Consider the following 14177-nt stretch of genomic DNA (forward strand, 5'->3'; position numbering starts at 1 on the left):
CAGGCAATCCACTCACCTCAGCCTCCCAAAGGCATGGGATTACAGGCTGAGCCACCGAGCCTGGCGGTAGCTATTGTTTTACAATGCTCTCCCCAGCTTGTTTTGTAAACAAGTTAACCTAATCAGCCCTTTCTGACCTTCTGTCAGACCCTGTCAGCATGGTAGCAATCATGTGACTAACCCACCTATATGCCTCCCATTGATGAATCACTACCTGAGATCACTACCTGCGCTTACCTGCCCCTTCGTGATGACGTGGAGCAGACCACCACCCAGTCACCTTAAAGACCTTCTGCCATCAAAGGGAAGGTTTAAAAGGATTTGACTTTGAGCAGCCATTCGCCATTGCCTTGCTAAGCACTGGCCAGGCCATGTGTTCTTTGAGCTACGGCCAATATGTTTTCTTAGCTTTGGCCCTTTCCTCTACCTTGGGAAGGTGAATCTCTTCTCTCTTTCTCACTCTCTAAATAAACTATATTTTTCCATATAACATCTGTGCAATTCTTTGCATCCTTTGTATGGCACCAGATCACAGACCAGACACCCCCCATGGGACCTGACCTAACATTCTGCAGGATCCACTGGGAGTGTAACCTAACAACTTTCAAAATGTGACCTTAAAGAGAGAAGGCATGCCCCTCTCCTCTGTTGGCTGGGAAGACTGGTTTCAGACTTGATGGCTGGACTCAAGCAGTCATCTTGAACCATGAGGAGGAAGCCACATGCCCATAGCATCTGAAAAACCTCAAGGCCCCTGAAAAGCATCCTCATGATGTGTCCCACACCCTCTAGCAGATTAGTTCTAGCAAGCATATATCCCAAGTCTTGGTTCCCTACCCCTTACTTAAACCTACAGAAGAAAAATTTCATTATCTCAGCTCACAGCCCTGTGTAAGTTTTCCTAACCACTGGGGAAGTCCAACCCAGCTTTCATTTCCGAAGATCGGTGTCACCACTCAGGAAGGAGATGTGAAATCCCCGCTTGTAAGTTCTTATCCCAGAGAGGCTGCTGCTTTGCTTGTGGATTTACTTCTCATCTGCACAAACTTCTTCCTCCCACAAAATATCCACCCGGCTCCTCAGACAGACTCTGCTGTACTTCATCTTAACCACACATGGGGAGCTTTACCTGCCATGACCTCAGGTGACTGGAAGAACTCATCTGGGTGCACGTAGCCTGTCTGCGGAAGGAGACACCACAGCACACGGAGAAGGCTGAGGCTGCCCCAAAGCACCCTGGCTGCCATCTTCACATCAAATTGTCGCCAAAACACCAGGCCAAGGGCCTGGGATGACTTCCTCATTGCTGCAGATGACGCTCTGGATCCACAGACCTGCGTCTGTCAAGGATAACTTTGTCAGTTATTGTAATGTAAATGATAATGTCTTCCACTGTCTGAACAAACGCAAAATGAATCTACATTTAATTATGATGATGATGGAGATAATAATAGCTGCTTTTTTTTTTTTTTGAGTTGGAGTCTCACTCTGTCGCCCAGACTGGAGTGCAGTGGCCGCTCCTGGCCACCGCAACCTCGACCTGCTGGGCTCCAGCGATCCTTCCGCCTCAGCCTTCCAAGTAGCCAGAATTACAGGCATGCGCTACCACGTATTTATTGTAGAAATGAGGTCTCGCTGCCTAGGTGGGTCTCAAACCGCGGGCTCAGGCAATCCACTCAACTCAGCCTCCCAAAGGTGCGGGATTACAGGCTGAGCCACTGAGCCCGGTGCTGCTTTTTTTTTTGAGCTGGAGTCTCACTCTTGTCCAGGCTGGAGTGCACTGGCATGCTCATGGCCACTGTAGCCTGGACCTGCTGGGTTCAGGCAATCCTTCCATCTCAGCCTTCCAAGTAGCTGGAACCACAGGCAGGTGCCACCATGTCCAGCTATTTTTTCTTTTAATTGTAGAGACAAGGTCTCGCTAAGTTGCCCAGGCTGATTTTGAACCCCTGGGCTCAGACAATCCTCTCACCCCAGTCTCCCAAAGTGCTGGGATTAAAGGTGTGAGCCACTGAACCTGGCTATATAATAGCTGCTTTTTACTAAGTGCCCAATAAGTGCTGGGCACTTGCCATGCATATCTCATTTGATCCTTTCCACAATCTGGGGCAGTGAGCCTTATCCTCATTTTACAGATGGACAAACTGAGACCCCTGATGAACAACCTGGTGACTTACTAATCATGTTTGTTAAGGGTCTGTGATAGTTTTATGTGTCGGCTTGACTGGGCTATGAGATGCTCAGATAGCTGATAAAACATTTCTGGGAGGGTCTATTAGCGTGTTTCAGGAAGAGATCGGCTTTGAGTTGATAGACTGGGTGAAGAAGACCCATCCTCACCCGCGTAGATGGGCATCGTCCAATCCAGTGAGGATCTGAATAGAACAAAAAGGTGGAAGAAGGTTGAATTTGCTGTCTTCAGCTAGGACACTGTCTTCTGCCCTCAGACATTGAAACTTTTGGTTCTCCGGCCTTTGGACTCTGGGACTTACCCCAGCGCTTCCCCCATACCAGGTTCTCAGGTCTTTGGGCCAAGACTCAGGGTTACACCACAGTCTCCCCTGGTTCTCAGGCTTTGGATTCAGACTGAATCACATCCCCAGCTTTCCTGGTTCACCTTGTGGTTGGCAGGTTATGGGACTTCTCAGCCTCCACAATTGTGTGAGCCAGTTTCCATAATAAATAATAGAGACAGTTTCCTTCAGGTTCTGTGTTTCTGAGAACCCTGACTTATACAGTGACAGTTGCAAGTAGGAGTAGGTTACTCTGCAAATCTGAGTCTCTCAGCCCCATCCCATCACCAGCTCCTATCCTCGGGTCAACATGGCTGGCTGTTTCTTGTACTTCTGAAAACTTGGGAACTTCAGTGAATTCCACCTGATTATATCCAACTCCATTGTTTCCAGCCGCTCCCTTCAACTTTCACACACCTTGGAAGCTGCTTTGTGGAAGGTGATGGGAACTTTTGTAACCCCCCACAATGAGAATTCTGACTTTCTCAACTCAAAGATTGGCAAGGCTCTGAACCCACTGCATGATGGACCTATATATGTGAGTAACTTCTTTTTTTTTTTTTTTTTTTGAGTTGGAATCTCTGTCCCCCAGGCTGGAGTGCAGTGGCACACTCATGGCCACCACAGCCTCGACCTTCTGTGCTCAGGTGATCCTACCACCTCAGCCTTCCAAGTAGCTGGAATTACAGGTACGCACCACACCCCACTAATTTTTATTTATTTATTGTAGAGACGAAGTCTCACAAAGTTGCCTGGGCTGGTCTCAAACCCCTGGGCTCAGGCAATCCTCTCGTCTCGGCCTCCCAAAGAGCTGGGATTACAGGCTTGAGTCACCGTGCCTGGCCATCAATAACTTCTTGATGAGCAGGAAAATAGCTTGACAACCTCCGAAAATGGTGAGAACAGGTCTTCTTCACCCAGTCTATCAATTCAAAACCAATCTTTGATATTTTAATCCCTGACCTTAGTTATTGCTCTGGAGTGTAATGTCATAATGTCATCAAGACCTTAACAGCAAGACGAAGTGAAGCCACAGAGCAGACCTGGCCGATGCTGGCAAGGTGCCTCTTGAGGCTAAGACCTCACAGAGCTTGAGAGGTTTTGCAGCCTCTGCTCAGACTTCCTTTTTTTTTTTTTTTTTGAGTTGGAGTCTCACTCTGTTGCCCAGACTGGAGTGCAGTGGCCGCCCCCGGTCATCACAGCCTCGACTTGCTGGGCTCCGGCGATCTTTCCACCTCAGCCTTCCAAGTAGCTGGAACTACAGGTGCGCGCTACCACGCCTGGCTAATTTTTTATTTATTGTAGAGATGAGGTCTCGCCAAGTTGCCCAGGCGGGTCTCGAACCCGTGGACTCAGGCAATCCACTCACTTCAGCCTCCCAAAGCGCGGGATTATAGGCTGAGTCACTGAGCCCGGCTTCCTTTTTTTTTTAAACCTTATTGTATAACTGAGCATCCCAGCCTTAAAATGTAAAGTTTCTTACTCTTAAACTTTGAAACATATTTTAGAAACTTCTTTTCTCCCTTATTTACCACACTGTCTTATGTCATGCACACTTATCTGACCATATGCTTGTTTAGATATCCCAGGGGCTAATCTTAAAACAGCCTAACTAGCCGGGCTCGGTGGCTCAGCCTGTAATCCCACGCCTTTGGGAGGCTGAGGTGAGTGGATTGCCTGAGCCCGTGGGTTCAAGACCCGCCTGGGCAGCGAGACCTCATCTCTACAATAAATCACAGGCATGCGCATGGCTGTAATTCTGCGTGGTAGCGCATGCCTGTAATTCTGGCTACTGGGAAGGCTGAGGCGGAAGGATTGCCGGAGCCCAGCAGGTCGAGGTTGCGGTGGCCGGGAACGGCCACTGCACTCCAGTCTGGGTGACAGAGTGAGACTCCAACTCAAAAAAAAAAAACAACCTAACTGATCCATATCCTGACTGCAGCTGAAATGACACCAACCAGGCCTCCAAGAGCACCACTGACCAAGATAACACCATCAAGACACACACAGTGCTACTTCAGCATGTTCCCCCATACCAAGTTTCCGTTTTTAAACTCTGGCACTCAGCTGAAAGATCTGAAACGGTTTCTTGAAGACAAGAGCCTGACCATCTCCCCATCTGTCAGCTTTTGGAATAAAATCACCTTCCTTCCACTATATCTCGTGCTTGTTTATTTTGTGTACAAGCAACAAATGGCTGAGCTTGTGTCAGTTACAGTTGGGATTAAAGGCATGAGCTACCACACTCAGTGACACCTTGCTTCTTGTTCACCAGTCTGCCCAGTACAATTGGCTTCTTCTTCCACCACTGCACTGACACTGCCCTCCCAGGAACCTCTAGGGCTTTCTCACTGTCAAATCCATTGACCACTGAGCATCCCCCCACCCTGCCATTTACATGCCATTTGACAACAGGGATCCTTTCCACTATTACTGGCTCCTTCTAGAGTGTCTTTTTTGTGTGTGTGCCAGAGTCTCACTCTGTCGTCCATGACCACCGTAGCCTCGACTTGCTGGACTCAGGTGATCCTTCTGCCTCAGCCTTCCAAGTAGCAGAACCACAGGCATGTGCCACTACATCTGGCTAACTTTATTTTTTAATTTTTTAAATTGTAGATATGAAGTCTCTCCAAGTTGCCTGAGTTGGTCTTGACTCCCTTGACTCAGGCAGTCCTCTTGCCGCTGTCTCCCAAAGTGCTGGAATTACAGGAGTGAGCCAACCGCCTGGCTTAGAGTGCTTTGCTGTACTGTAAAGGCTACCACCATTTAGTAGATTCTCTTCAAATTGGGTTATGCAAATTAGGTTTCAGAATTTACAAAGCAGATATGAGACAGGCCCTATCTCTGCGTGAAGACATGAGATTTTTCTGCAGTAGCTTTTCAGTACCTAGTCCCTGCTTTGTGGGGCTGGTGACACCACTGCAGTCATGGTGGCTATGAATCCCACTGAGCTCCACTGGTGGCTTTTACACTAGCGAGACTGTCACAGAGGTGGTAGCTCCTCTGGGGAATTTCTTCTAGGTGTTCAGAGAGTCTTTCCTGGAGGCTCAAGTAGAGCTCATTTCTCAATGTCCCTGATGACTTTTAGTACCTATTTCTCTGTAACAATTTTTTTTTGGTAAGTCGGAGTCTCACTCTGTTGCCCCGGCTGAAGCTCAATGGCACAATCACAGCCACCACAGCCTTGACCAGCTGGGCTCAGGCAATTCTTCTGCTTCAGCCTTCCAAGTAGCTAGAACCATACGTGCATGCCACCACACTCGGCTAACTGATAGAGATGAGGTTTCGCCAAGTTGCTCAGGCTGATGTCGAACCCCTAGGCTCAGGCAATCCTCTTGCCTCCGTCTCCCAAAGTGCACTGGGATTACAAGTGCGAGCCATTGCACCTGGTCAATGGTTCTTTTTTTGAGGGGGGAGGTCTCAATCTGTCACCCAGGCTGGAGTACAGTGGCACACTCACAGCCACCACAGCCTCGACCTGCTGGGCTCAGGTGATCCTTCTGCCTCAGCCATCCGAGTAGCCAGAACTACAGGCGCATGCCACCATGCCCAGCTAGTTTTTTAAAATTTTAATTGTAGAGATGAAGTCTCATCAAGTTGCCCTGGTTGGTCTCAAACCCATGGGCTCAGGCAATCCTTTTACCTCGGCCTCCCAAAATGCTGGGATTATAGGCATGAGTCACAGTGCCTGGCCCAATGGTTTCTTTTTAATGCTCACAGATTGTTGCACCATCACCACAGTCAATTTCAGAACACTTTCATCACCTTAGAAAGAACCCGTATCTTTCATTTACCACCTCCTATTCCCTTCCATCACCCCAGCCCCTGGCAACCACTAATCTACTTTTAGTCTCTTTAGATTTCCCTACTCTGGACTATATACTTTTATGAATCATTAAGTATATAGTCATTTGCTGCTGGCTTCTTTCACTAAGCAGAATGTTTTTAAGGTCCATCTATCTTGTAGCATGTATCAGTACTTCCTTTTGATGGCCAAATAATATTCTATTGTATGGATATTCCAGCTTTTGTGTTTCCACTCATCTGTTGATGAACATCTGAGTTGTTTCCATTTTTTGGCTATTACGAATAATGCTGCTATAAACATTTGTGTCCAATAGTATCTGTGTGGACATATGTTTTCACTTCTCTTGGTATATACCAGAGAGTGGAATTGCTGGGTCATATGGTAACTCTATGTTTAATCACTTGAGGAAACGCCCAGGCTATTGGAGGATGACACACACTCAGTGACAACATGAGCTTACCCTGGACACAGCCCAAGCAGGGTGTTAGAGCCTGAGAGGGGTCCTGGGGGTGGCCAACGTGGGATGTCTCTTCCCCTAAGGCTCTGTGCCGGGCATGCAGGTCAGGCTGAGGACACAGCCCATTGTTCCAACAGTGGATGAAGTGCGCTCTGAGCCTGCTGACCACACCTCGCAGTTCTGCTTAGTGAATGTTCTCATGCACCTTCCTGAGGCAGTTAGCCTCTCCCAAGCTGGTTCAGACCAGATCAGCCTGTCTGGATCAAGGCCTATAATCTTCAGTTACCTTTAGTTTTTGTTTTTTTCTAATATGAGTCAGAGTCTCACTCTGTTGTCCAGGCTGGAGTGTAGTGGCACACTCACGGCCACTGCAGCCTCAACCTACTGAGCTCAAGAGATTCTTCTGCCTCAGTCTTCCAAGTAGCTGGAACTACAGGTGTGCAACACCACACCTGGCTAATTTTTTTGATTTATTGTAGAGAAGAGGTCTTACCAGTTGCTTAGGCTTGTTTTGAAACCAGTAGGCTCAGGCAATCCTCTCGCCTCAGCCTTCCAAAGTTCTGGGATTACAGGCTTGAGCCACTGCGCCCAGCATACTTTAGTTCATTATAATATTAAAAATCCCACCTCTAGAGAGAAAACACAACCACCTTGTGTACATACGTATGTGACATACGTATAAGCACGTTCTCACACTAGACCTATTCACAAGAGACCCAACATTTTTCATGCTTACCCCCACATTCCACTCTATGTAAAATGCTAATCTGTGCCTTTTATAATTGGGAGTTTTTTTCCCTGTCCAGCTGGCTACTCCTAGACCACATTTACTGTATCTAAATTCCTGAATAAAGCCCATGTCTTGTCCATTGCCTCTGGGGCATTTCTTTAGTCTTCCCTTTTCAGGTCTTTGGGGATCTGGCACTACATGTGGCAAGTGAGCCAGGGCTGAAGAAACCCCTGTGAGCATCAAAGTGATGGGTTAGGAAGAATCAGTGGGGGAAATGGCGGTAGGGAAGAGTGGCCGTCCACTTCTCTGTGAGGCCCAGTAGTGATCATCCTAATGGATGGGGCCCACTGAGTGAGTACAGGGACGCCCCGAGAACACCAAAAGGTCTGGAAGAATTACTGCACAAAGTGTATCCCACTAAACGAAGGTCAGATGTCTGGGCTGTGGCAGCCGCAGTTAGCTGGCCACTCCTGACTGTGTACCCAGTAGCCTCTGAGGCCAAGGGTGTGACAGTTGCAGGATGAGCTATGACTGGATAGAGATGCTAGATTAGCCCAGGTAGAAACGGTGGAGATGCTGAAAGCCCGCCAAGGGAACGGGATGACAAAATGGAGACCCTGACTTGTCGAGTGACCCATTTGAAGAGTTACTAGCTGCTGCACCAGTGGGTCAGAGCTATCATAAGACATCTTGGGACTCCAAATCTTGGAACCCCATGGAAAGTTCTGGTGAGAAGGAAGAGGATTGGGAGGAGCCCATAGAGGGCCCTGTTCTCTTCACACAGTCAGTAGTCACAACCAAGATCAAAGCCGAGCAACCATGCTCACCATGAGTGGACCTGCAGGACTTGTCCCCAGAGAAGCAGCAACACACCACTAGATGGGATTCCATCGTGGCAGAATTGGTGGAGCTGGGAAACAGTTTCAGGCAGAAAGGGAGATAGTCGATGACTGGCTGGCTCCTCTGCCTACAAGGCACCAGGAATGGAGGGAATTATATTTACTGGGATAGAAATGAGCAAGCTGGCTTCTCATACAGATCAACCCATCCTGTGACAGCGCCTCTGTATTGCCAGTAATGAGGACTGGGTTACTCTCCTTCTTGCTCGGGTGATGGGGGCTGCAAGGGTGCCTGGCCAAACGAGGGAGACGTCCCCTCATCTCTTTTTACATTGGCAAAGTATGGAAGAACTGCAGGATGTCCTCTGGGAGCTAGGGGTGAGGCATGCCGTCGAAGCTGAGTACTGCAGAGGCCCCTGTAATGAGTTTTTTTTTTTTTAGTTGGAGTCTCACTTTGTCACCCAGGCTAGAATGCAGTGGCACACTCACAGCCACCACAGCCTCGACCTGCTGGGCTCAGATGATCCTTCCACCTCAGCCTTTCTAGTAGCTGGAACTACAGGCATGCACCACCATGCCCGGCTAATTTTTTGATTTATTGTAGAGACGAGATCTCACCAAGTCACCCAGGCTGGTCTCAAACCCCTGGACTCAGGCAATCTTCTCTCCTTGGCCTCCCAAAATGCTGGAATTACAGACTTGAGCCACCACACCTGGCCTGATAATGAGCTCTTTACTGCTGGCATGAAAGATGCCATCCTCCAACTGGCATCCAAGCAATGGTATGGTGCGAGGGTGCTGGTATCTATCCTGAGTTCCCTGGTGGGGCAACCAGTTTCTCAGGCAGCCCACACAGCTGCTAACTTAGGGGAGACAGAGAAAGTGTGCAAGCGGGGAGCCTGTGCCACTAGGGTAAAAGATAAAGACCAAAAGGGAAAAAGACAGTTAAGGAACCCATCAAGTTACCCCACCATCGGATATGGAACAATCTGGAGGTGGCAGGGATGCCCGTTGAGAAGACTGACAAACAGCTCAATGCTCTTCTAATAGACTGTGGCAAAAGCTCAACTCTGATCAGGACTTTATCAAGGAAGCTCAGGTCCAGCCTACTGACCCTCCTGCAGAGGGATAACCTTGCAAGACTGCATAGCCCTAGATATTTTGACTGCCATCCAGGATGGCACTTGTGCACCGATTAAGATGGAATGCTCAGGCTGGGCACAGTGGCTCACGCCTATAATCCTAGCATTTTGGGAGGCCAAGGTGAGGGAATTGCCTGAGCCCACGGGTTCAAGACCAGTCCGGGCAACTTGGCGAGACCTCATCTCTACAATAAATCAAAAAATTAGCCAGGTGTGATGACTTATGCCTGTAGTTCCAGCTACTTGGAAGGCTGAGGCAGAGGGATCACCTGAGTCCAGCAGGTCGAGGCTATGGTGGCTGGGAGTGTTCCACTGCCCTCCAGCCTGGGCGACAGAGTGAGACTCCAACTCAAAAAAACAACAAAAAAGAAGATAGAATGCTCTGTGTATATCCCAGATTTTGCCCAATAATATAACTCGGGTTATGCAGGCATTCAGTATGCATCTTTCAGCTATGGAAACCCTGTCTCCGGACTCCTTTGCAGCATGGTTAGACGAACTCCCTAATATATGGAGAGCCTTCATTTATAGCATGATTGGCATTCTCCTCATTCTCCGTTAGCTATATTGCTATTGGGGTCTTTGGTTGCAGTCCTCCCTCCATGCCTGGCTGCAGAGGATTTTCAGAGGAAAAGAACACTGAGAATGTGAGGGCTATCCAAGGGTATGTAGGGAGATGCAGTGACTATACAAGCACACCCTGGATATGGCCCCAAGCAGGATATGGCCAACCCAGGATCTCCCCTTCCCCTCAGGCTCCGTCTTGGGCATGCTGGTCATACTGAGGCCCTGGGTGAAGTGTTCTCCATGTCTGCTGACCACATCTTGCAGCTAATGCGTAGTGAATGTTCCCATGCAACCTTCCTTGAGGCAGTCAGCACTTGTCTGTGCTTGTCTGGCTCAATGCCCATAACTTTTGGTTATCTTTAGTTCATTTTACTGCTAAAACTCCCATCTCTAGAGAGAGTTCACAACCATTTTCTATAATGCAATGTATGTATAAGTGATTTCTCACACTATGCCTGTACACTAGAGACCATACCCTCTTCACAATTAACCTCACACTCCACTCTATGTAATGCTCTGTGTGTCTTTTACAATCAGGAACAGTTTTTTCCTGTCCTGCTGGCCGCTCCTGGACTACCATCCCCTGAATAGAGCTCATATCTCTTATCTTTGGTCATTTCTTTGACTTATTGGACACAGTACCTTCCCTTTTGGAGTCTTTGGAGGTCTGCCACCACAATTGTTTTCCAAAATGGTCATATCATTTTACGTTCCTACTAGAAGTGTGTTGGGGTTCTGACCAACACTTGTTGTCATCTGACTTATTAATTCTAACCATCCTAGTGAGTGTGAGATAATATATTTGTGTGTGTGTATGTGTGTGTATGCTTTCTTTTCTTCATTACCAGTCTAGGATCTTTGTGGGTTTTTTTGATGGAGTCTCACTCTGTCACCCAGGTTGGAATGCAGTGGTACCCTCATGGCCACTGCAGCCTCAGTCTGCTGGGCTCGGTGATCCTTCTGCCTCAGCCTTCCAAGTAGCTGGAGTCACAGTCCGGCTAATTTTTTGATTTATTATAGAGACAAAGTCTCACCATGTTGCTCAGGCTGGTCTCGAACTTCTGAGCTCAGGCAATCCTCTCACCTCTGCCTCCCAAAGTGCTGGGATTAAAGGTATGAGCCACCATGCCTGGCTCTTTGTGGTTTTTTTATTTCCTTTTTTTGAGTCAGAGTTTCACTCTGTTACCCAGACAAGAGTGCAGTGGCACACTCATGGCCACCCCAGCATCAACCCACTGGGCTCAAGCAATCCTTCTGCCTCAGCCTTCCAAGTAGCCGGAACTACAGGCATGTGCTACCACGCCTGGTTAATTTTTTATTTATTGTAGAGACAAGGTCTCACCAAGTTTCCTGGGCTGGTTTCAAACCCCCGGGCTCAGGCAATCCATTCACCTCAGCCTCCCAAAGTGCTGGGATTACAGGTTGAGCCACCGAGCCTGGCCTTTACTTCCTTTTTAAGACCATGGAAATCTTTTCCAGAAGTCCCCCAGCAGACTTTTCATCAAGTTCCATTGAACAGAAGTGCATCAGATATGCCTTCCTAAACTAATCACTGCCAAGGGAATAAGTGGAACTCTGTGTTCCAAAAACACCATGTTTTTCTTTAGTCTCCTCCTCTCTTCCGGGCTGTATCTCATCTCAGCTTCTTGGCTCACATTGTTTGCTTTGCCCAATATGAAGAGGCCTCACCTGCTAGTTTGGAGCTGGGATTGTGGGCTGCCTCCTCCTAGGCATCATCAAGAGAGAAGTCTCACCCTCATCACACTGGGTTCTGTTAGGAAGGAGGAAGGAGGCAGATGATCCCGTGTGGCTGCTGGGTGTGGCTTCCATGACACCGGGCTCTCGTGGCTTTCCTCCTCCTTTTTGGCCATTTGTTCTTAGGTTCCTCTCCCTCTGCCCACTCCTGAAATGTCAATGCCCTTGGTGGTCAACATCCTCCCTCCTTACCATATACGCTCTTTTTGGATCATCTCATTTATCCTCCTGGTTTCAATCGCCACTGGATGACTTCTGAAATTGCTTCATTTCTGAGCTTCAGATTTACGGATAACCTTATTTTATTCTCTCAACAACCCAGTTATCCCTGTCTTACAGACGAATGAACATGCTTTTTGCCCAAGGTGACAGAACGAGCAAGTTGGTGAAACTAGAAGTTGGACCCAGTCTGTCTGCCTCCAGAGCCCTGCTCCACTGACTGCTGGGTTCTGCACCCACCTAAAACACAGGGGTCGCCAAACGGAACTTAGTTCTTTCTCAGATCAGTCCTGTCCCCATGCTTCCTGCAGCAGTGAAGAAACTACTGTTGGTTCAGTTTTTTGGTTCAGAATCTCAGGGGTCATCTTTTGCCTCTCACGTGCCTTTCACTACTTTGCTTTCTAATCATTCCTTGACTCCAGCTCCTGGTTTTTTTGGTGGGTTTTTTTTGAGTCGAAGTCTCACTCTGTCGCCCAGGTTGGAGTGCAGTGGCACGCTCCGGACCACCGCAGGCTGTACCCGCTGGGCCCCGGCGATCCTTCAGCCTCCACCTTCCAAGTAGCTGGAATTACAGGCGTGCACTACCACGCCTGGCTAGGTTTTGATTTATTATAGAGACGAGGTCTCACCAAGTTGCCTGGGCGGGTCTCGAAGCCGCGGGCTCAGGCAATTCTCTCGCCTCGGCCTCCCAAAGTGCTGGGATTACAGGCTGAGCCACCAAGCCCAGCCATGCTCCTGTTGTTCATCCTCCATTGTCACTTGAGTCTGGAGTGACTAGGGTACATGTGCCTGGGATTCCTCAGCCCTAGCAGTGGCTGTGCAGGGATTTCAGCTGGCTGGAGCCCCTAGGTTGGTTGTCTCTGGTTGCAAATAGCCCCCTCCTTTATTACCCAGTGTGTCACACACCAGGAATAATTTTCCACGTGTGCATAAACAGAAAGATATGGAGAAGCAAGTTCTGGAGTAGTATGTGGCCCACCTCTCCGCTCTCGCTCTCCACCTGCATCCTTCCTTCTGACTGCAGTGAGAGGTCGCATCACTTCCCTATGTAAAACCTCTGGGCCCCCACCACCCTCAGAAACAGGTCCATATTCCTGATCGTGGCTGACAAGGTCCTCCATGGCTCCCACTGTCCCCTCTAGCCTCCGCTGACATCTTTGTGAGTGGAACTTGGTGCTCCAGAAACACAACGTTTTTCTGTAGTCTCCTCCACTCTTCTGTGCTGTTTCTCACCTCAGCTTCTTGGTTTATTGTTTTCCTTTGCCCAGGACGCTAATAACATGGAGGTTAAGACCAGCTGTGGCATCAAACCAAATTCAAGTCCTCGCTCTGTCTCTCGCTCACGGTGGAAGAGCACTTAATTTCTCTGACCCTCAGCTTATATCTCTTCTGTAAAGTATATCTCAAGGCTCTTGTGAAGATGAAATGAAGAAACAATGCCGACATAAGTGGTTGCTTTCATCATCCAAGTTGCTCAACTGCTCTGACCCCCTTCAAGAAACCTTCCCTAATCTCGCTTCAGAAGGCTCCTGTGCTGACCTCTGCACTGGCCATGTACTGACAGCTGTCTGGTTACTTCTCTGTCCTGCCTGGCCAAGGTCTTCCAGGGCTGGGTTCCATTGGGATCCATCTCAGCCCTTCCAGTCCAGCCCGGGCGGGCCCACCAGCAAGGACAGAGCAGGAGGTGCCCGGGAGGAGGTAGCCGCACAGTGGCGCACTGACCAAAACAAGTGCGTGAGTTCTACAGAGCAAGACCCGCTGGCTGCCAGCCCCGCGGTTCCCCAGGCGGACTCCAGGCTGCAGGAGCATCCTTGGGGTCGCCTCTCGCCTTTCGCCCCGGGGACGGAGCCAACGGTTAGGGGCGTGGCAGTTACTCACCTACACCCAATCAGGATGCGAGCCTGCTCGTTCGTGCAAATAGAGGATCTGCCAGGGTGCTGCTCCGGAGCAAGTCCAAGTTCCGCATGGCCAGCAGCCCCCGGGAGGGCGGCGAGCGAAAGGGACAACGCCCTTGGCCACGGGGGTTGGCCGTGGTGCCGGACAGCGCGCAGACAGGGCATCCTGCGCGCGTGTGCGGGGGAATGTGTAGAGCCGGCCACAAGGAGAGACCATCTCCGTGACAGGGGAACAGCCGAGCACAAACCACT

General features: G+C 49.2%; 1 protein-coding gene across 2 annotated transcripts in view; it reads right to left on the reverse strand.

Moving 5' to 3' along the window:
- Positions 1-14177, reverse strand: part of PIGZ (phosphatidylinositol glycan anchor biosynthesis class Z) — a 22687-nt gene that overhangs the window by 5825 nt on the left and 2685 nt on the right. Inside the window, exons 1-2 of one of the 2 annotated variants that reach the window (XM_008074132.2) lie at positions 8336-8415; positions 1130-1340 (exon numbers count right to left, since the gene is read on the reverse strand). In XM_008074132.2, the coding sequence (XP_008072323.1) occupies positions 1130-1340; positions 8336-8338 (214 nt within the window). In that variant the 5' untranslated portion in view covers positions 8339-8415. Of the gene's footprint in view, positions 1-1129; positions 1341-8335; positions 8416-14177 lie in introns of those variants that run through there. The other variant, XM_021706802.1, reaches the window with a different exon arrangement.

Source organism: Carlito syrichta, unplaced genomic scaffold (assembly GCF_000164805.1).
Source record: "Carlito syrichta isolate Samal-C Ts95f unplaced genomic scaffold, Tarsius_syrichta-2.0.1 Scaffold115961, whole genome shotgun sequence".
Classification (NCBI taxonomy): Eukaryota; Metazoa; Chordata; class Mammalia; order Primates; family Tarsiidae; genus Carlito; species Carlito syrichta.